The 20,032-nt window shown below is 40.2% G+C and overlaps 2 protein-coding genes across 2 annotated transcripts; one reads left to right on the top strand and one right to left on the bottom strand.

Moving 5' to 3' along the window:
- Window positions 1–89: 89 nt before the first annotated feature.
- Window positions 90–14,052, bottom strand: LOC146560714 (carbonyl reductase [NADPH] 1-like). The gene is made up of 7 exons (XM_085296118.1): window positions 13,923–14,052; window positions 11,544–11,658; window positions 6,128–6,297; window positions 5,927–6,034; window positions 5,100–5,308; window positions 4,940–4,993; window positions 90–4,817 (listed from the first exon to the last, which is right to left on the bottom strand). The coding sequence occupies exons 2-7, from the start codon at window positions 11,654–11,656 to the stop codon at window positions 4,644–4,646; spliced, it is 828 nt and encodes a 275-aa protein (XP_085152244.1). The 5' UTR covers window positions 11,657–11,658; window positions 13,923–14,052; the 3' UTR covers window positions 90–4,643.
- Window positions 13,934–19,996, top strand: setd4 (SET domain containing 4). Its single transcript, XM_085296114.1, has 13 exons — window positions 13,934–14,174; window positions 14,408–14,528; window positions 14,620–14,715; window positions 15,218–15,255; window positions 15,954–16,042; window positions 17,271–17,507; window positions 17,666–17,725; window positions 17,822–17,951; window positions 18,040–18,214; window positions 18,703–18,781; window positions 18,895–18,975; window positions 19,106–19,229; window positions 19,327–19,996. Exons 2-13 carry the CDS (start codon window positions 14,453–14,455, stop codon window positions 19,483–19,485), a joined length of 1,344 nt encoding a protein of 447 aa, XP_085152240.1. The 5' UTR covers window positions 13,934–14,174; window positions 14,408–14,452; the 3' UTR covers window positions 19,486–19,996.
- The last annotated feature ends 36 nt before the right edge of the window (window positions 19,997–20,032 follow it).

Raw genomic sequence — 20,032 nt, 5'->3', positions numbered from 1 at the left:
ACCAAAGAAAAGGTGAAGATGGTGGAGGAGTGGCTGATGCACTCTGGGTGTGTAATACAGGGACACTGTAACATTCAGACCACTCAACCTTATGTTTTGAAGTCACTTTATTTGGTATTTTGACTGGAGATCCACATGTTTTATTTGAAAGAAACACAAAAAAACAGCATTTTGTATAAAATTCTAGTAATTCTGAACAATTAGCTTAATCCAGTTAAGGCAAGTTTATGATGTCAAAGATATGAAAATGTTATGTACTGAAGGCTTTGCCGACAATTCAACATTTCACGGATTCACTTTCATTTTGATTCATTCCAGCTAGCAGACACACACATAACACAGTACTGTACTGTTACTGAGTGTGATGGCTGCACTTACAGCCACACAGTGGTAATATCACCATGTTAGTGTAGAGGCTTATAAGTAACCTTGCATTCACATTTCTTTCTTTAAATATAGGAATTTATTTACAGGACAATAAATAACTGGTTTTGGTTTAGAGTTAATTCACATATCCACATAACACTGCATTCTAAAATAAGTGCGCACATTTTAGTTTACACTGTTATGTATGATTAATTTTTTGTTTTCTGGGTTACCTTAGTTGCAGCTGTTCCAGTCCCTTGATTAAGGAGCCAAGAGGTGGGAAAGGGGCGGAGTGAGCTTTAAAGGAAGACTACAAATTGGTTCATGCCATAACTCAGGACCATGGGGAGGAATTGGAGTTCATTATGTTTGGTTTAGTTAGGTTTTGTGTGTTTTACCCCTTCTCCTGTTTTTGTGGGCTGATCAGCCACTATTTAAGTTTCCCCTTTGTCTCATTAAGTTAGGTCAGTTTGTTTGCGTTATCAGTAGTGTTGTCAACTTTGAGTAGAGTTTTTGTTAGTTTGACCTCTTTTATGGGCCCAAGATTTTGATTCTTTTTGCATGAGTTAACCAATTATGTTTTTTGGGTTAAATAAAAAATCATTTTTTTGGACTTTAACCTGTGCCTAAGTTTCCTTCACTGCTTGGTCCTTCACACTGAGAATAAAATGAACAATTTTGGTTTTATTATCAAAATATTTGGATAAGAGTTAAACTCTGTCCTAAAAAAAAACATCCCTGAGCTTTAGCAATTCATTCATTCATTTCATTTATTTATTCATTTTCAGGCACAACAAATACCTATATTGAACATAAAATACACAAAACAAAAAACAAAACTTGCCTGAAAAAGGAGTGGGACGAAGAAAACTTATTAAATCCCACCCCTATACTCACTCATCAACAAAAAAAACCAATAAATTTCCCGCAGCTACGCCCATCATTGCATACAGACCCATCAACAGCCCCGGGCAGATACAAGCATCTAAGCGGCAGCTCGCAACCAACAATTAGAGCCTTCATAACTGAATACAGAATATATAAATTATAAATTGCATTACCACAGGTAACAGGCAGTAATAACTACAAGTAACAGACACACATACATATACATACATATATATCTACACACACAAGTACATATATGTACATACATACGCACACTTTTTTTATTTTTTATTTTGGAATCCATACCAGCAATGGTAAGAGAACAGACATTACAGAGCACACTAAAACCCATCATTGAGTATACTGTGACCAGACCAACTGTTTGTAGAGAAATTTAAATCTATGAATATTTTTGCATTGTTTCAATTGTAAACCCAGACTGTTCCAGATTTTCACACCACATACAGACACACAAAAGCCTTTACGGGTTGTTCGAGTTCTGGGTAATTTGAATTCTCCAAAGCCTCTCACATTATAAACCTTTTCTCGAATTTCAAATCTAGTTTGTAAATTTGCCGGTAAAAGTTTAGTAAAAGCTTTATACAAAATTATGGATGTATTGTAATTAACCAGATCCTGGAATTTAAGTAACTTTGCCTGAAGAAAGAATTTGTGAGTATGATCTAGATAACCAGCCTTGTGAATAATACGCAGTGCTCGTTTCTGTACTGTGACTAATGGATTAGTTGTATTTTTATATGTATTTCCCCACACTTCCACACAATATGGAAGATATGGAAGAACCAGGGTACAGTACAGAGTACGAAGTGCATCTTTATCAAGGAATTGTTTCACTTTGTTCAAAACTGCGAGGCTTCTGGAAATTTTGGTTTTTATGTGTCTGACGTGGGGTTTCCATGAAATTTTGTTATCAATTATAACTCCCAAAAATTTGTTTTCACTCACATTATCAATTGGTACACCTTCAATGATAATTGGTAATTCTATATTATATTTTAAATTACCAAAAAACATTGCTTTAGTTTTATTTATATTTAATGATAATTTATTTATGTCCATCCATTTTTTTATTAATTTTAGCTCCCTGTTTACAGTCATTACAAGATCAGTATAATCATCGCTACTGAAAAATATGTTGGTGTCATCTGCGAACAGTATGAGTTTAAGTACTTGAGAAACATCAAAAATATCATTTATGTATACATTGAAAAGTTTTGGTCCCAACACTGACCCTTGGGGAACACCACATGTAATACCAAGTTTCTCTGAATGGTAATGCCCTATGCTAACATATTGTTCCCGACCTGTTAGGTAACTTTTTAACCAGTTACCAGCTTTCCCTCGAATACCATATCTTTCCAATTTATCCAGTAAAATTGAGTGATTGATTGTGTCGAAGGCCTTTTTGAGGTCAACAAAAATACCAACTGCATATTTATTTTTATCCAGTGTATCAGTAATTTCTTCTACTGCCTCAATTATCGCCATTGAAGTGGTTCTTTGCGTTCTGAAACCATACTGACCAACATTTATTATTTGATGTTTTTCAAGGAATTTTTCTAATCTTGAATTAAAAAGTTTTTCTAGAATTTTTGAGAATTGAGGCAGTAGAGAAATAGGCCTATAATTGGTAAAACTGTGTTTGTCATTACTTTTATATAGTGGTATTACTTTCGCAATTTTCATTTTTTTTGGAAAACAACCGGACTGAAATGATAAATTACAGATATATGTTAAGGGACTAGCAATATTCAGAATAACCTGTTTAACTACAGACATATTTATGTCATGATAATCCATTGAAGACTTACTTTTACATTTTAATGTGATATTTATTACTTCTTGCTCATTTGTAGCTGAGAGGAACAGTGAAAAGGGATTTGATTTTATATTACTGATATTTTCATTTTTATGACACGGGATGTCCGCTGCTAGTTCAGGGCCAACATTTATGAAGAATTTATTGAACCCATCGACAATATTACTCGTTGTGATTTTCACCATTTGCATCAGTAAAATATTCAGGATATGATGTTCCAGAAGATCCTTGTTTAATTAAGTTGTTTAACACATCCCAAGTTCCTTTTATATTGTTTTTATTTTCATATAATCTTCTTCTATAATAAAGTTGTTTGCTCGTTCTTATAATATCAGTCAATTTATTTCTATATGCTTTATATCTTTGTTCCACTTCTTTTGTTTTTACTTTGATAAACTGTTTATACAGATTGTTTTTCTTTTTGCAAGCATTAATAATTCCTTTTGTGAGCCAAGGACTTTTTATCTTTTTTTTCTTTGTCATGTGTTCGTTTACAGGACAATGTTTATTGTACCACATAGTAAAAATATCTAGAAAATTATCATAAGCCTTGTCCACATCTGACTCTTCATACACCGAACTCCAATCTTGTTGTGCTAAATCGAAATTGAAGGCATGAATTGCTTCTTCATTTATTGTTCGCTTTGCTATCATGATCTTGGTATCTATTTTTTTTAAATCACAGTCACACAAAGTAAAAACTGGTAAGTGGTCAGTTATATCACAGACAAGCAGGCCACTATTAATTTGGAAATCCATGACATTAGTAAAAATGTTGTCAATAATAGTGGCGCTATGTGAAGTTATTCTGCTTGGCTTTGTTATTGTTGGATATAGTGATAAGCTGTACATTGTGTCAGTAAAGTCATCAATGGCTTTTAACCTTGTTGGATTTAGCAAATCAATGTTAAAATCACCACAGATAAATAGTAATTTTTGGTTCACCGAAGCAAACGTTTTTTCTATCCATTCATTAAAAGTGTCAATACTTGAACTGGGTGTCCGATATATACAACTTATTATAACATTTCTCTTTTTTTCATTCATAATCTCAATAGTCAAACATTCCAAAATTCCATCAATAGCCATAGACATAGTTGTTACAACATTATATTTTATAGAGTTATGAACATATATAGCAACCCCGCCGCCCGCCTTATTTAATCTATTCATGTATTTTAAATCATATCCATTCAAACAAAAATCTATTCCTTTATCGACATTGAACCAAGTTTCAGTGATGGCTATAACACTAAAGGGGCGAGAAAATTGTTGCAAATAGTCCTTAATGAAATCAAAATTAGAGTACATACTTCTGCTGTTAAAGTGAATTAATGAGAGCTTCCCGTCTAGCAATGTCAGTTTATGTTACAGTTTTTTTGTTGTTGGGTGACTTTCATTCTTTAAATGTTTCACAGTTTCGATTTCACCCCATTTTGTTATCGCTGATGTGGAAACACTGCGAGTCTCACACGCTCATCACCACTTCTGAACAGTCTTTTCAGAGACAAACTTTCTTTGCAAATTATTTTTCATGTTAAACTCTCTTTCACCACGGCTGGACTTCCTTGTCCGAGAGATACATTCCATGAGGCTCTTTGGCTCCAGATGGCAGCAAAGCCAGGTAGACCGGTGTGACAGCGCCCTCGTCTGGTGACTTGGGAGCAGTTGGTCCAGCCATGTCAGTGCGCACCCATCCTGGGCAGCAGGCGTTCAAAAGGATCTTTTAAAAGAATCAAATTTAAAAACAAAATGTTAGCAACGACGATTTAATGGACATAAAACCATGACAAAAACCCCACTGAATATAGAAGTTCTGCATTGTTAGTTATATATTTCAGTTACCCCATCATTCGGTCTCTCCTTGCTCAGACGACGAGCATGAATCACGGACAGCACCTTTAAAAACATCCACACACAAATATAATCAGTGTCTCATAATATGGTTTCAGGTCAAATGTTCATGTCTCTGGTTAATAACAGCGAACACATTAATCAAACGTACGGTCAATCCAATTTTAGACACTGTATAGGCCCCGTCAGGCCAGCCGCGCTCTTTATGTTCGCCTTTCTTGGCCTCATCGACAAATCGTTGCATCAGTTCCACCAGCTCCTCCTCTGTGATGTTCTCGTTGCGGAAACATTGCTGGAGGTCCAAGTTGCACTTCTTCAAACCACTGACGCAGTTCATGCTGGAGACGTTCACCACACGACCTAAAACACACAGATGTACACACACAAGAATCTGAAGATGGAAAACAAACAGGACGTTTGTCTCCTTCGTGCTCTTAGAGTCCTTTAAACTTTAAACTCCAAACAGCTTCCATCTGAGGTTTGTTTCAGAGACTGATGGATAAGCTTTGAGCAGGTTCTCCAGGAGGACTTCTGATGTTCAGTTAAATGTGTGTTCTTGTTTTTTAGACCCGTGTTTATCTAGCTATGATGTATCAGAATGGCTGCTGTGAAAAAGCTTTCCTGCTTTCTTTAGCCAATGCCTATTCTTCTCATCTGTCCTCTGCTCTCCTGCCTGTCAGGCAGAAATAAATCTCAGTAAGCCATGCTGAAGGAGGTCTTAAAATTAATTTGGAGGACAAATAGCAAGGGAGGCTGCATAATCGAAGATGCATAGTTTTATCATCTGAAGAAGCGAACTGGCATACAGCTAGGATACAGACATCATCAAGAAGAAGACTCCAAACAACTCTTCCTGATTGATGTCTAATATATTTAAAAACTAAAAGTTTCTCATTATCAGTTACTGACATGTACGCTCACTCAATTAAAAATGCAAACTTTCAAGTAAAATATGATGCAGACTGGGTCCAGCTGTACCTCCAGGTTTGATGATCTCACTGAAGACAGTCCACATGTTTCTGGTGGAGAAGAAGTTTGTCTTGAGAGTCACCTCCGCCTGGATGCCAAACGGAGTCGTGTCTGCCACTGAGGAGACAGCGTGATCTCCGTCAACATTACAACATCAGTGTGTGCAGCTCCACAGCACTATGATATACATCAGCACAAGAAGTTAATTACCTTTGAAAGCTATCGCAGCGTTATTGATGAGGACGTCCACTCCTCCGTATTTCTGTTTGAAGAACTCAGCAGCGGTTTTGATGCTGTTCAGATCGTCGATGTCCAGCTGGTGAAACAGGGGCTTCAGTCCCTCTGAGTTCAGAGCCTTCACCGCTGCCTCACCACGGCCTCTGCAAGAGGAGCAAAACATCCTCATTTATATTCACTTTGTCTTCGATCTCATCGTTTACACCTTATACCAGCTGAGATTCTCAGTCTTTCTCTCTTCATTTTGTCCCCAAAGGCCCTGAAACATGATGAAGTTCCATCACTGGCCTGGCCACATTACCACGGTCATTTACTGTACACATAATGGAACAAATGTGCAGCAAGACGTGTTCACAATTTCAGGTTGAAATCATCTGTAAAAACATTTCACTCATTCCTTTAGTTACATTAAAGATGTAACATACCTGCTGCATGAATATATTCAATTATTGAACCAATTTATAGGCTTGAACACATAAATGGCTGAAAAACAGATTCACTTTCATCTGACCTCAAACTTCAGTGATTTCCATCATGGGAGTATGAGACAGTGTCCCACAGGAATGCATTGAAGAGCCCATTACTCTAATGTGCATCCCATCACGTTGGAGATAAATAGCAGCGTGAGCATACCAAGTACCAACATGAAAATATTCACTTGACTCTTCAGCAGCACCTGTGTCACCTTCTCCAGGTTTTTCTAAATAAAAAACAAACAAAACAAATTCCCCCTCTCCTGCGGGTGGTCTATCCTTCAAGCTCGGGTCCTCTACCAGAGGCCTGGGAGGTTGAGGGTCCTGCGCAGTATCTTAGCTGTTCCTAGGACTGCGCTCTTCTGGACAGAGATCTCCGTTGTTGTTCCTGGGATCAACACTCGCCTAGTTTGGGAGTCACCGCACCTAGTGCTCCGATTACCACTGGGACCTCCACATTTTCTCGAGCTCTTCTCTGAGCCCTTGGTATTTCTCGAGCTTCTCGTGTTCCTTCTTCCCGATGTTGCTGTTATTCGGAACCTCTACATCGATCACTACGGCCGTCTTCTTCTGTTTGTCTACCACCACTATGTCCGGTTGGTTAGCTACCACCATTATGTCTGTCTGTATCTGGAAGTCAAACAGGATCTTAGCTCGGTCATTCTCCACCACCCTAGGGGACGTCTCCCATTTTGACCTCAGGACTTCCAGGTTATATTCGGCACAGATGTTTCTGTACACTATGCCGGCCATTTGGTTATGGCATTCCATGTATGCCTTGCCATTCCGTAGTCTGTATCCGTAGCCAGTCTTGTCAATGATCTCACTGAGGGGGTTCAGGCGTATGGAGAACAGCAGTGGGGACAGAGCATCTCCTTGGTAGATCCTGCACTTGATGGTAACTTGTGCTATGGGCTGCCACATCCCCATTGAGTTCCTGATGAAGGCTCTTAGGGTCCTATTGATCTCGTATAGTTCTAGGCATTCCAGTATCCAGCTGTGGGGCATTGAGTCATAGGCCTTCTTGTAATCAAGCCAGGCAGTGCACAGGTTGGTCAGCCAAGTCTTGCAGTCTTGGGCGACTGCTCAGTCCACCAGAAGCTGGTGTTTTGTGCCTCTGGTATTCTTGCCAATCCCTTTCTGTGCCCCACTCATGTATTGACCCATGTGCCTGTTCATCTTAGCCGCTATGATGCCTAACAGGAGCTTCCACGTGGTACTGAGGCAGGTTATTGGTTGGTAGTTGGATGGGACCGGCCCCTTCTGTGGGTCCTTGAGCATCAGGACTGTCCAGCCTTCGGTTAGCCATTCCGGGTGTCTCTCATCAACTAGCAGCTGGTTCATTTGTGCTGCCAGGCGCTCATGGAGTTAAGTTAGCTTCTTCAGCCAGTAGGCATGAACCAGGTCCAACTCTGGAGACCCTTTCTTGGATGTCTGCCACGGTGATGGTTACTGGTCCCTGTTCAGGGAGGTTACTGTGGACTGCCCTCAGATCCACAAGCCACTGATCATTGCCATTATGGCAGGGCTTTAGATTAACTTTCTGCCGCAGTTGCACTGGTGCGCCTAATGTTTTTATCTTAGGCACATCAGCACAAAAGTTAGGCGCACCCAAATTTTTCAACCGCATCGCTTAACCCCGCAGTTTTACATGTGCACTTTTTGGGGGGGGGGGGGGGGGGAATTGCTGTCTATACAGACAATATTAATTTGTAAATGATTAACTAACAATCTTGTCAACACAAAGTTCTTCATTTGGAGCACAGTTCTACAAGAAAGAAAAATTACTGAAAAGGTGCTTGTGCTTAAAGTGCTTTGGCACTCTTTGGTAATGTTGTAGACGATGTTAAACGTAATCATCATCTCGGCCTCCTCTGACGACCTGTTTGCTGCTACCTGCCGCTGAAAGGCAATGGGGCGAGGGGACAGTTGGGCAGTGCATTTATCGCAGCATATAATGTGTTTTCTGGATACACTGTGCTTTTTCAGCATTCAAAGATTGATGGCACCGTGTCAGAGCACTGGCTATGAATTTCAGACAGATCAGGCCTTACCTTAACAAAAAAGTTATCAACAGTTCTTTTCATTTTTTCTTATTACCCACAGCTACATCCACTTCAGTCAGGTCTAGACTACTCAATAGGGCAGGGTATCATCACTGATTTCTATAATCCATTCAATTCCGATTCACAAGGTCCCGATTCGATTCGATTTCGCCTCAGACAGTCAGAAATATTATTATTTTGATAATTTATTAGTATTGACACTTGTGAGACTTCACCAGAGGTATAAGCATCATAGCAGATGCCTTTGTGTCAATGTAACTGAGGATAAAACACAGAAAAACATGAAGGAGATTTTCCTGGCCTGGCTTTTTTTTTTAGCAGATTACCTTAAAAATATCCTGCAATTTTGTATAATTTTAAAAAGTATAAATTTCTTCAGTATTGAACAGCAGAAATTAGGCTTTCTTGTCCGAGGTCATTTAAGTTAAAAAAAGGGAAAAAAAGACAGCGGTTGACAGCACTGCAAACAACAGTAGACTGGTGGGTAATAAGTGAATGAATAATGCAGAAAACAGAGATTTGAGATGGGAAACTGTTCTTGAAGTACAGAGAGAGAGAGAGAGAGAGAGCTGCACATGAAGTGTGATTTGGAAGAAAAACTGCAAAAGTAAGAGTGAATTAATAACGATATTTATTAAATTTGAAGCATAGTTTGGATCTTCTTTTGCTGCTGGTTCAGTGAATTTTGGTTGGAGAGAGAGAAAACCTGCAGCTCAGAATCGAGCGCAAAAAAGATGTAAACACAAAGTCCGGACCGTCGACGCATCAGAATCTGTGAGCTTTATTCAAACTACTTACCTCTCTCCATCCACCTGCACTTTCAAATGTACACACGAAGGACTACAGAAATATCTGGACCACGGCCAATCAGAGAGGTCCCGCCCCTGGCTATCACTGATTGGTTTAGACCACGATAGGGGCATAATGTGTGTATGTTGTTGACCACACAGAGACTTTCAGAGTTGCGGAGACTTTTTTTCTGTTCTTTTTTATTTGAACAGCTGCTGGTCGCACCAGTGCAACCTAGGATTTTTTTTAGTTGCACCACTGAAAAATTTGGTCGCATGCTAGAGCCCTGCATTATGGGTTGCAGCCTTCTCCCTCTGGCGTTATTTTTGTGCCACTATTCTGAGCGCACGTAAAAAAAATTTGCAGGTGTAAGTGCAAACTAAGACGCAAACTAAGGTGCAAACCTTTTTTTACGTGCGCTCATTTTTTTACGTGCGCTCAGAATAGTGGCACAAAAATAACGCCGTACTCTTCCCGTATTGCTCTGGTCGTGTCCAAAAACTTGTAGACCAATTACGTCACAGCGACGCGCCGAAGGCTGTCCAAATTCGTAGACTCCTCTGAATGCAGCCGACAAATGCATCAGCATTTCTCCGAATTTGGAGGATGGGTCGGGTGTGTCCTTCGTGGCCCACCATATCCCAGAATTCCTAGCGTGGCCCAGCCAAATGGCAATGGCGGCCGCTACTATGTTTTAAAATTACTCTTATTAATCTGTCTGGGTCACAAAATAAACTTTTAACATTTTCAGTCGACAATGTGGGTGTGTAAATTTCAAATATCTGCTCGGTTTATCAAGATATTGCATATTTGCAAAAGTGCTTCGACGTTTTCGGAGACGTCTGGGTTTTTTTTTTGGTTTTATTTTTCCTTTTTTTTTTGGCCGTCCCGTTTGGCTCTTTTGCCCTCAGAATTGTTGTCTAAAGGCAAAGAAAGATGCCCAACGGATTTACTTTACCAAACTGACCATCCCAGCCTTGCCGTAATGGTCCATTTGATTCACCTTTTATTGTTTATTTTATTTTCACTTACTGAATACGGGACAGACTTGACTGGGGGAAAGAAGGGGAGAAAGAAAGAGGGAAAGAGAAACAGCTGAGAAGAGGGACGGGGGAGAAGGGCAAAAAACAAAAACCAACAGAATGGGCAGAGAAAAAAAAAAAAGCATATATCAATCACCTGGATCACCTGCTGAGAAAGAAAAAAGAAAACAAGCAGAAGAGAACAAGAGTAATAGAATAAACAACATCACAATGATATATGGGAATATGACAGTAAATACTAAATGTTAAACATTATTGTGCAGCACATAAGATCAACAGAACACAGTGTGCTTTGAGGTAGGAGCCAAAAAGGGTGTAGTTTGTGGGTGTGATCACCCGTGTGTACACCTGTGAGCATGGACGCGCTTGTTTTTTTAAAAGGTTCCTTCATGTAATGATCTGCTAGAGGGTGTGGGGGGGCCACAGCCCCGTCCTCCAGGGCGTGAAGCAGGTATGGAGGAGATCAAAACTCCAGACATCCAGAGGCCCCCAGAACACAAGAGACCAAGGAAGACCAACAGAGGGGCAGCTGCGCCACTGTCCCGGAAAGAGCTGAGGAGAGTCCCAGATGAGGGCTCACTCAGCAGCCGCGGAGCAGAAGCCAGGGGGAGTTGCAGTGACGCGCCCGTGAGCTCCGCCGGCAGCCAGCTGCGCCTGAGTGACCGAGCCCCAGGCCGAGAGGCCTCTCGGAGACGTCTGTTACCCACCAGCTCGATAGCTAGCCGAGAGCTCGAGGGTCACTAGATCACTAGAACGTCAAAACTCCCAGCACATCAGTTGGTCAACTGTGTGCAGAAGGACAGTCAAATGATGCATCAAATGCCCTTTTTCACTCCGTGTGCGTGCTCAGAGCCTGAAGCAAGAAGCTTGGATGAACAAACAAACCACAGATGCAGTTCCTGTTAGCTCTGACCGAGCTTTAGTTTTGTTTAAGCTCTTGGTATGCAAAAGTGTTGAGATGATTAAACTGCAGATACATCATCAACTTGGTCCAGGTATCACCAGGTGAGTCACTTACACATTTCTGGCAGTGAGGTAAACGTCTCCTTCAAACTGCTTGCAGAGCGCTCGGACAGTGGCCAGACCGATGCCCTTGTTACTTCCAGTTACCACGGCAACTCGGATTGGCATGTCTGTACAAAAAGAGAGAGAGGCATCAGTGTCTGAACTCCACACAAGTGGTGGTTAAACTCATAGGTGGGCCCTGCTCTGGACTGGGACCATAAGTTATCTAAGAAAAATACAACTTTAGATCATGGTAAAATTTATTTTAAAAAAGTGTGCGTTACTAGCAATTAAAGACTGCCCTGCAAATACGATCTGTAATATTTCTGTTAAACAAGAAGTCACATACTTGGGACTGTTAATATCCAAAGACCAAAAATCAAGATGCTCTTCAAACTTCACTCCAATTATACAGAAAATCCTAAAAAAGTTCAACCAGTGGCTGCAAAGGGACTTGTCTTTGAAAGGTAGAGTGTTAATTACTAAAGCTGAAGGGATATCCCGATGAACATATGCTGCTCTCTCCTTACATCTGGATAAGAAAATTAGTAAAGATATTGACCGCATGCTCTTTAATTTTATATGGAAAACCGTACGCACTATATTAGAAAAACTGTTGTGATGAATAAGTACGAATCAGGTGGGCTTAACGTCTTAGACTTTTCTACTTTAAATAACACTTTCAAAATTAATTGGGCTAAACATTTTCTTAAAAACCCTACCTCTATCTGGAACTTTATACCATATCGTATTTTCTCTCGTTTTGGTGGCTTTAATTTTATTTTAAATTGTAATTACAATGTTGAGAAACTCCCTGTAAAGCTTTCATCCTTCCATAAGCAGGTCCTCTTAGCGTGGACCCTCATTTATAAACACAACTTCTCACCTCACAAATACCTTATCTGGAACAACAGAGATATTTTATAGAAAAATAAATCACTTTTCCTGGAAACTTGGGTCCAAACTGGGATCCTATTGGGGGCTCAGCTGGTTAATAAAGAGGGACAACTACTTATTTACAACGACTTTATTGCACTATATCATTTTCCAATCAGTGTTCAGGAATTCTCAATGGTGCTTGGTGCCATACCCTCAGGGACTTTAATGTTATATAAAAACACTGACAGCTCAATATCTACCTCAGTCACTCTCCCTGATCCAGCTGAGTCACCAATAGGAAAAATCTACTTTTCACAGGAACTTGGTAACAGCAATAAGAGAATACGTAGTTTATTCCAAGAAGATATCGGCTCTCTCCCATATATAATATCTTATTGGAACCGATTTGTTCCAGATATCAAGTGGAAGACAGTCTGGATGATCCCCCATAAATATTTGATTGTAAATAAGGTGAAAAAAGTCTCGTTTAAAATTCTACATAAATGTTATGCAGCCAGTCACTACATGGTCAAATTTAAAAGGGACATAAATACTAATTGTACTTTCTGTGGGGATCATCCAGAAACTGTGACACATCTTTTTTGGTACTGTTCTTTTACACAGAGATTCTGGAAGGAATTTAGCAGTTTTGTCATTGTCCATATTTTAAGGGAGTTTTCTTTACGATGGGAAAATGTTTTATTCTGTTTCTTTAAGTTCCCCAAGAAGAATGAGAAATGTTTTTTATGATAAATTTGTTAATACTTTTAGCTAAATTTTTTATCCATAAATGTAAGTTTACTAACAAAACACCATATTTCTGTCATTTTTTTAAGGATGTGGAACTGTACATACAATCAATATCAGACTCCACCAACAAAAAGGCTCTCAAAACAATATATATATGTGAATTTTTGCATGTATTCTTATAATTGTTACTTTTTTCTTTTTACCCCTGGCTTTGTGTGTTCACGTTGTTGTTTTGTATACTTCATCTGTTCGTATGTTGTATACTCATTGTTTGTTAAATAAAGTTTAAAAAAAAAAAGCCAGTTCCAGAGAGAAAGATAGTGGGAAAACAAATCCACATATATTGCTCCAATAATTTCAGGGGGGGGGGGGGAATGAATTGAATGCACATACTGCAGCTCTGAAATGCACTGCAGAATGTGGATTAAATAAGTTTAGTTGTATTTGCAGTTAAAGGAGCTGTGTAGACAGTGCGATCAGTCAGTCCAGATACAAACGATACAAACACGCTGGTTTTACGAGGCATGTACAAACAGCACGCGACTGTAAATTACAGCATGGAATTAATAATTTGTCCAAACTTCCCGTTTAAAAGCCTTTGATCGAAGAAAATCAGAAGACTTTTCACCAGCGTCTCTCTCTCTGTTACATAACGCTGACTTTCAGTTTGCAGGTCGGCCCGACGCCTCCTTAAATCCGCTAAAATTCAAACAAGCTGCTGACAAACGAAAACTGTAAGATGTAGCGGAGGCCTCACACTTACTGAAGCTGGGGTTTGGTCCTGAATGAGGCTGCAGAGAGGACAAAAAGCGCTGCACATGAAAATGCACGACTGTAAAAAAAACAGAAAAAGAAGAAAAGCAGGGCGGCGTTCTGCGCAGGATCGGTGCGCATCCCCGGAAAAACAAGTGGAACACGTGGGTTGGGTTATGGATGAGCTGTACTGCGAGGAGTTTCACGTTAATATGGACAATATTTCGGCATTTCTCTATATTTTGGTTCAACTTTTAGGAAGGTTTGTAGGATCATCTGATAAAAAATAAACGACAGCAGAACAGATTAGAGATCAGTGCTGTGGCTCACTGAAGGGTTTTTATGTGGCATGTAGTCCTCCAGCACCCTACAAAAAACCTCTTAATTGATCGTCCATTTGTAGTTCCTTGTGATTGTTAAAACTGTTACAGTGATTACAGTTTATTTGTGCTCTTCAGACTCACAAAGTCTTACGTATGTTGTGTGTTTCGATAGAGAGAGCTGTCCAGATGAGCGTGTATTTACCTACAAAAAGAGACCATGAGAGGTCACAGTCACAGAGCTGGACGAACTGCCCGGAAGAGGAGGCAGAAACACGAAAGCAGCGCCCGGTCAGGTAGAAACACGCTGACTGCTTGAGTTTAAAGTGTTTCAGTGCTGCATGCTGGCTCAGCTCAGACTCTCTGCCCCTCTCTCTGTCTCTCCAGTGTCTCTGTGTCACCAGCCGCAGCATGTGAAGCTCTGGAAGTTTCTTCACCACAGAGGATTTTCCTCCACACTGCTTCAGCCAGCTCTCTTCACTGGTACCACATCCTATATTGTTTTCCACATCCTCAGGAGTATCATATAACCCGAAAAGGAAAGCTGCCCATTGTTTGTTGGGTGATGTTAGGTTCATTCAGAACTTCCCACCTGACTTCATCAGGATTTTTTGTACACTAAATATATTTACTGAAGCCATGCCAGATTTTACCATCATGCTATGAATGTCTTCTGAGTTACAGCCTCTCACAATACATAGACATGAAGTACACACTCTGTATGAACTGACCTCCAAACTACTTCACATTATTGTATTCCAGAGTTTTTACATTTTCACAATTTCCCAAGTACGGGAGCACCCTAATCAGTTTTATACTCTACCCAAGTATGACACCTAAAGCCAGAATCTTCAGCATGGTTTCATAGAGCATGACTGTGAGGAGGTTTTCTGTTGGTATCTTCTTGGGCCAATCAGAGACATTACCTACACTGACAGTTTGTGTGTTAAATCATGATATTCACATGTACATTTGGTTCATACAGACACAGGCAGAGGACTGCAGACTCTCAGAACCATCAAGGTAATCCAGATTCCCTAAATGCCACATTTTTATCAACATATATTATGAACTTTTTGCATCTTCAGGAAGAAAAAAAAAATCAAAAATGTTATTTTATTCTGAAAATCACAATGTGGAAACTTCAAGGAATAAACATAGCAAGTCGCTGACAGGCTGAAGTTGTTATGAAAGTGTTATAATGTTAGAAATAAATGATTTAATGGTTTATTAAAATTACTTTTTAAACTTTGATCATATTTTGTTAAACTCAACATCCACTTGTTCACCTTCTTTGTGACCACGTGCCTGATATTTGCAGTAATTCTGAATTCTAACTGAAACACGAGCATACATTTAAAACCATCACAAAGCACACGCTGACATATGCACAAAATGTTATTTTAATATTAAGTTTTATATTATTCATAAAGAAATAACTGTATATTGTTTATATAGCTTTCTTATAGGTTTTGTGCTCGATCTGTTAGGCAGTTAATGATTTATTTATGTGTGTTTTGCCTTTTAATTTATAAGAAAGAAATAAGTTAAACTGCTGCTTCATAAAAAAATACAAATATGATTAGTGAGGTAATTTGTGTAGTCACCATTTTTTTAAACATTTGAATTGGTTACTGTTTGGAATTAGTTACAGGATCAAGTGTAGATCCTGTAGTGACGTTTGAATGTTAAAGCTTTATCTGTTGGTGTTTGTGTGGCAGCCCGGTCAGCTGATTATTTCTCTGCCGGAGTCGTGCCTCCTCACAACCTCCACCGTTCTGCACAGCTACCTGGGACGGTACATCAAGAGGTAAACACAGAATGTAAACATATTCCAATATTTCCATCCTCTATACGGCATGCAGGATTTAATCTATGTATTAGGGGTGCAACATACACAAAATTAACAGTTCGGTTCGATACTTTGGTGTCACGATTCGATATTTTTTCGATACAAAAAAATGTTCATGCTTTTTTAATTTGTCATTTATTAAAATTATAAATATATATTTTAACTCAAATGTACAGTTTTTAAATGTAATGTTGCTGAAACAACAAAGGGATAAGAGAAATCACTCATCTTTGGAAAAGAGAGTTTATTACAGAGAAATGGCTCTTTCCAAAATAAAAGCTATACTATCCGCTTCTTCTGGGCTATATTCTCAGCAGCATATTAAACATATCAGGTCCCCATAAGGAGAATCACGTGCTAACGGCTGTCTAAATGACTCAGGTAGTGCTTGTTGTTTTTGTCTGCTTCCACTTGTCTTTGCACTAGGATGATGTCAGCGTAAATGTGCAGTCATATTCGTTGTGTTCCCACTAGTGCTGTCAGCGTTAATCTGAAATGACGTTAACGCCACAACACGGCAAATCTCCGTTAACGAGCTACCGCGGATCGCCCGTGCGTGGGGCTGGACGGCCAACACGTTAACGAGCTAACTGCGCTAACGCACTAGTTCCCACCAATGTAAGTGAGCATTGCGTGGCACATCCAACATAATGTTTTACTTTTGTCCATGACTCGCTTACTTTCAGGGTCATGCTTCACATGAAGATCAAAATAGTTCCAAACGCCAGATCTGAATGAGGGTGGGGGAGGTTCAATTTGCCATGTTGCAAGGAGAGCTTAGCTTCTGTCTCGCTAGCTTGTGCTGCGCTCAGTGGATCTGCGCTCGACAGTGCAGCCTAGGTGGAGTAGTCGAACGCAGATCCACTGAGCTCTCAACACAGACAGCATCGTCAGAAGAAAAGTTGATAAAATAAATTTAAAATTTTGTATTGTTCGATACATATGCGAACCGAAAGCACTGTATCGAACGGTTCAATATCGATACGAGTATCGTTGCACTCCTACTATGTATGTGTTAGATCGTCATAAGCTTACACAAGTTCAGACTCAGTGCCAGGTTAATTGTGCGCCTGTACTTCACACTATCTCAGCACACAGAAGGATTCAGCTGATGGACTCTGAGTATTTTAGCCAGAATGAGATGAAACCAAACTGTTTCTGGGTGTGTGTTTTTTTCTCTCTGCAGCTGGAAACCTCGTCTGTCTCCCCTCCTGGTCCTCTGCATCTTCTTGGTGTGTGAGCGGCACAGAGGAGAGGCCTCTGATTGGTTCCCTTACATCAATGTGCTGCCCACAGTTTACACCTGCCCCGCCTATTTCAGCGATGATGTCATGGCTCTTTTACCTGCCAGTGTGCGGAGGCGGGCCTTGGAGCAGAGGGAGGCAGTGAAGGAAATGCACTCCACCAATCAGGAGTTTTTCAGGTGAGTGCGGTTAAGGCCGGGATTTGTACTCGCTTGTGGATCAGCTCGTTTTCTAAAAATTGGCTGAATGCATCAGAATAAAAGTAATTGTTCAAATGATGTTTAGTCTTCTTGTGTGAAAAGTGAATGATCGCGCTGTGATTGGTTCACTGGTTCAGGTCCCTGCAGCCAGTTCTGAGTCAGCCCACAGCGGATGTTTTGACCTATGAGGCGCTGAGGTACATGTTCCTTATCTTTGACCAAATGAACCATTTACATAACAGTATTAGTGAATGAGAATAGTATCTCTAACTAAGCTCCTCCTCCTTTCCCAGGTGGGCGTGGTGTAGTGTCAACACACGCACAGTCTTCATGAGCCATGCTTCAAGCAGCTTCCTGTCAGGACCTGATAATTATGCTTTAGCTCCCTTCCTGGATCTGCTCAACCATCGCCCTGACGTGCAGGTAAATGTGATGCTGCAAGAATACTGTAGCTGTTGAGTCGGAGCTGGTTGTACTGATTGAGAGTGTATGACTGCATTTCTTTTGTCAGGTAAAAGCAGGTTTTAACGATGTGACAAGATGTTATGAAATCAGGAGTGTGTCTGGGACTCTGCGCTACCAGCAGGCCTTCATTAACTACGGTTCCCACGATAACCAGCAGCTGTTGTTGGAGTACGGATTTGTCACCACTGCCAATCCCCACAGTGTGGTCTATGTGGACACAGGTAAATCTCTGCAGTAGGTTTTATCATGGGGAAGTTTTTGCCCTATCGTCGAATCAAATTTATATTTACATATATTGATCATGATATATTTATGACAGTGCTAATGAACTTTTATGAACACTCCCTGGACTTAAAATAGGTCATTACTTTACATGTTGGTAATCTGAAACAAGCTGTTTCCCTTCCTTCATTCTTCTTTTAAGTTCATTCTGTTTGGCTACCTCTCACAAACAGCCATCATCCCCTCTCACTGCTACAAAGCAAACAGGGGAAAAAATACATTTAAAACGAGTGTTTAAAGCAGTATTATGAAGCTTAAGCCTTTGCTTAGAGGGATTACTTGCACATACACCGACCTCATTATTTAAAACTTTGGAAACATGTTTATTATTTGCATCTGCCAGTGTAACATTAGATATATAAGAGAAAATATGGAAAACTGTTTGGCTTAAAACTTGATGTTTGTGTTTTTCACTGTGGTCCCTCAGATCTGCTCTGTGATGTTTTAAGAGGCGACAGAAGTTTGACTCAGAAGATCAAGTTTCTCAGAGAGAACAGTTTCCTTCAGTAAGACTCGGTTTACATACTTAATGATTCAGCTGTAAACAGGACTAATACTTAACTCGGATACAACTGCAAAATGGAAAAATGCCTTCATATGTTTCCTGCCTTCCTGCCAGTAATCTCACTGTGTCCAGTGACGGCCCCAGTTGGAGGCTGATGACGGCTCTCAGGCTGTTGTCGTTGCCACAAACACTGTAGTAAGCCTAAACACACATTTATGCATGTACATCGATGTGTTTTGCTCCAAAATCTGGGCGTCCATGCACAATCTGGATCAGTTTCTCTGTCTGTGGAGTGTGCCTGAACATGTGTGTGTGTAATTTACAGCCACCAGTGGAAGGCAGTGTTGCTCGGCCAGCTGGTGTGTGAGGAGAGAGAGCAGTGGAGCGTCCGGATGGCTAAGAGTCTCTGTCAGCAACTACTGCAAGACACATGCAGCGCACTAGATAAGGTGTGTGCACATGTGCAAGAATTTAACTCTGTCCCTGTTTTGCAGCACCTCACCTGATTCCTTTTTTCTCCTGCACTGTGTGTGTGTGTGTGTGTAGGTCTCACACCTCCTCCAACAATGTGAGCAGCCAATTAGGGAGCAGCTAAATGTGGTCAAGTCACTGCGGCAGGAAGAGAGGTGCATCCTGGGAAGCTGCCTCAAGGCACTGGAGGAATCACTCAGACATAATGACAGTCCACTCGGTGCTGTGAACTGACATCTGATTGGCCCTCTGATCTGACAGCTGCTGCAAGAAGTCAAGTGATTGGCTGAAGCGTTTCCTGTGCTGTGTGTTGACTGAGAAAAGCAATAGGATGCTCTGTTACAGGCTCTCATCACCACCAGCTTAACTGCTCTAAGCAAAATACTACTACAGAAAGGATGCATCTCCATTTTTAAATCCGCTATTTTATATATTTATTTTTGCTTTAATTAGTTAGATTTTGTATTACACATTTTATGAAGCCACCAAATATCCCAGCTGCTGTTTATGTTGTAATTTACAGCTCAAAGGGACATATTTCAATTTTCAACTCCATCTTTTTAGTGTTGGAATCTACTAGAGCAGCTTTGAGTGATTCAATATAATCCCTGTTTCTGTCATACTAGGACTTGGTCCTCAATTTGATGTTTTAAGTCTATTAAAACCCCTTTAAGCCAACTTTCTTCTGATTGGCTGCCTTTGACAAACAGATGGATCTGAAACGAACAAACAAAAGATCTGTTGCATAATAAACAAAAAAGCGGCCTTGTTTTTTAATGAA

Source organism: Mchenga conophoros, linkage group LG13 (assembly GCF_057382185.1).
Source record: "Mchenga conophoros isolate Kocher_MC1m ecotype Shallow Benthic linkage group LG13, M_conophoros_male_GT1.1, whole genome shotgun sequence".
NCBI classification, from domain to species: domain Eukaryota; kingdom Metazoa; phylum Chordata; class Actinopteri; order Cichliformes; family Cichlidae; genus Mchenga; species Mchenga conophoros.
The sequence above is the reverse complement of the archived record's forward strand: the minus strand, read 5'-3'. Positions and strand labels throughout refer to the sequence as shown.

Coding starts and splice junctions, on each gene's coding strand:
- setd4 (XM_085296114.1), top strand. CDS start 14,453: ATGAGAGGTCACAGTCACAGAGCTGGACGAACTGCCCGGAAGAGGAGG. Junction 14,529..14,619: donor CGAAAGCAGCGCCCGGTCAG/GTAGAAACACGC, acceptor CTGTCTCTCCAG/TGTCTCTGTGTCACCAGCCG. Junction 14,716..15,217: donor TCAGCCAGCTCTCTTCACTG/GTACCACATCCT, acceptor TGGTTCATACAG/ACACAGGCAGAGGACTGCAG.
- LOC146560714 (XM_085296118.1), bottom strand. CDS start 11,656: ATGCCAATCCGAGTTGCCGTGGTAACTGGAAGTAACAAGGGCATCGGT. Junction 6,298..11,543: donor TACCTCACTGCCAGAAATGT/GTAAGTGACTCA, acceptor CTCCTCTTGCAG/AGGCCGTGGTGAGGCAGCGG. Junction 5,309..5,926: donor TGAGATCATCAAACCTGGAG/GTACAGCTGGAC, acceptor TGTGTGTTTTAG/GTCGTGTGGTGAACGTCTCC.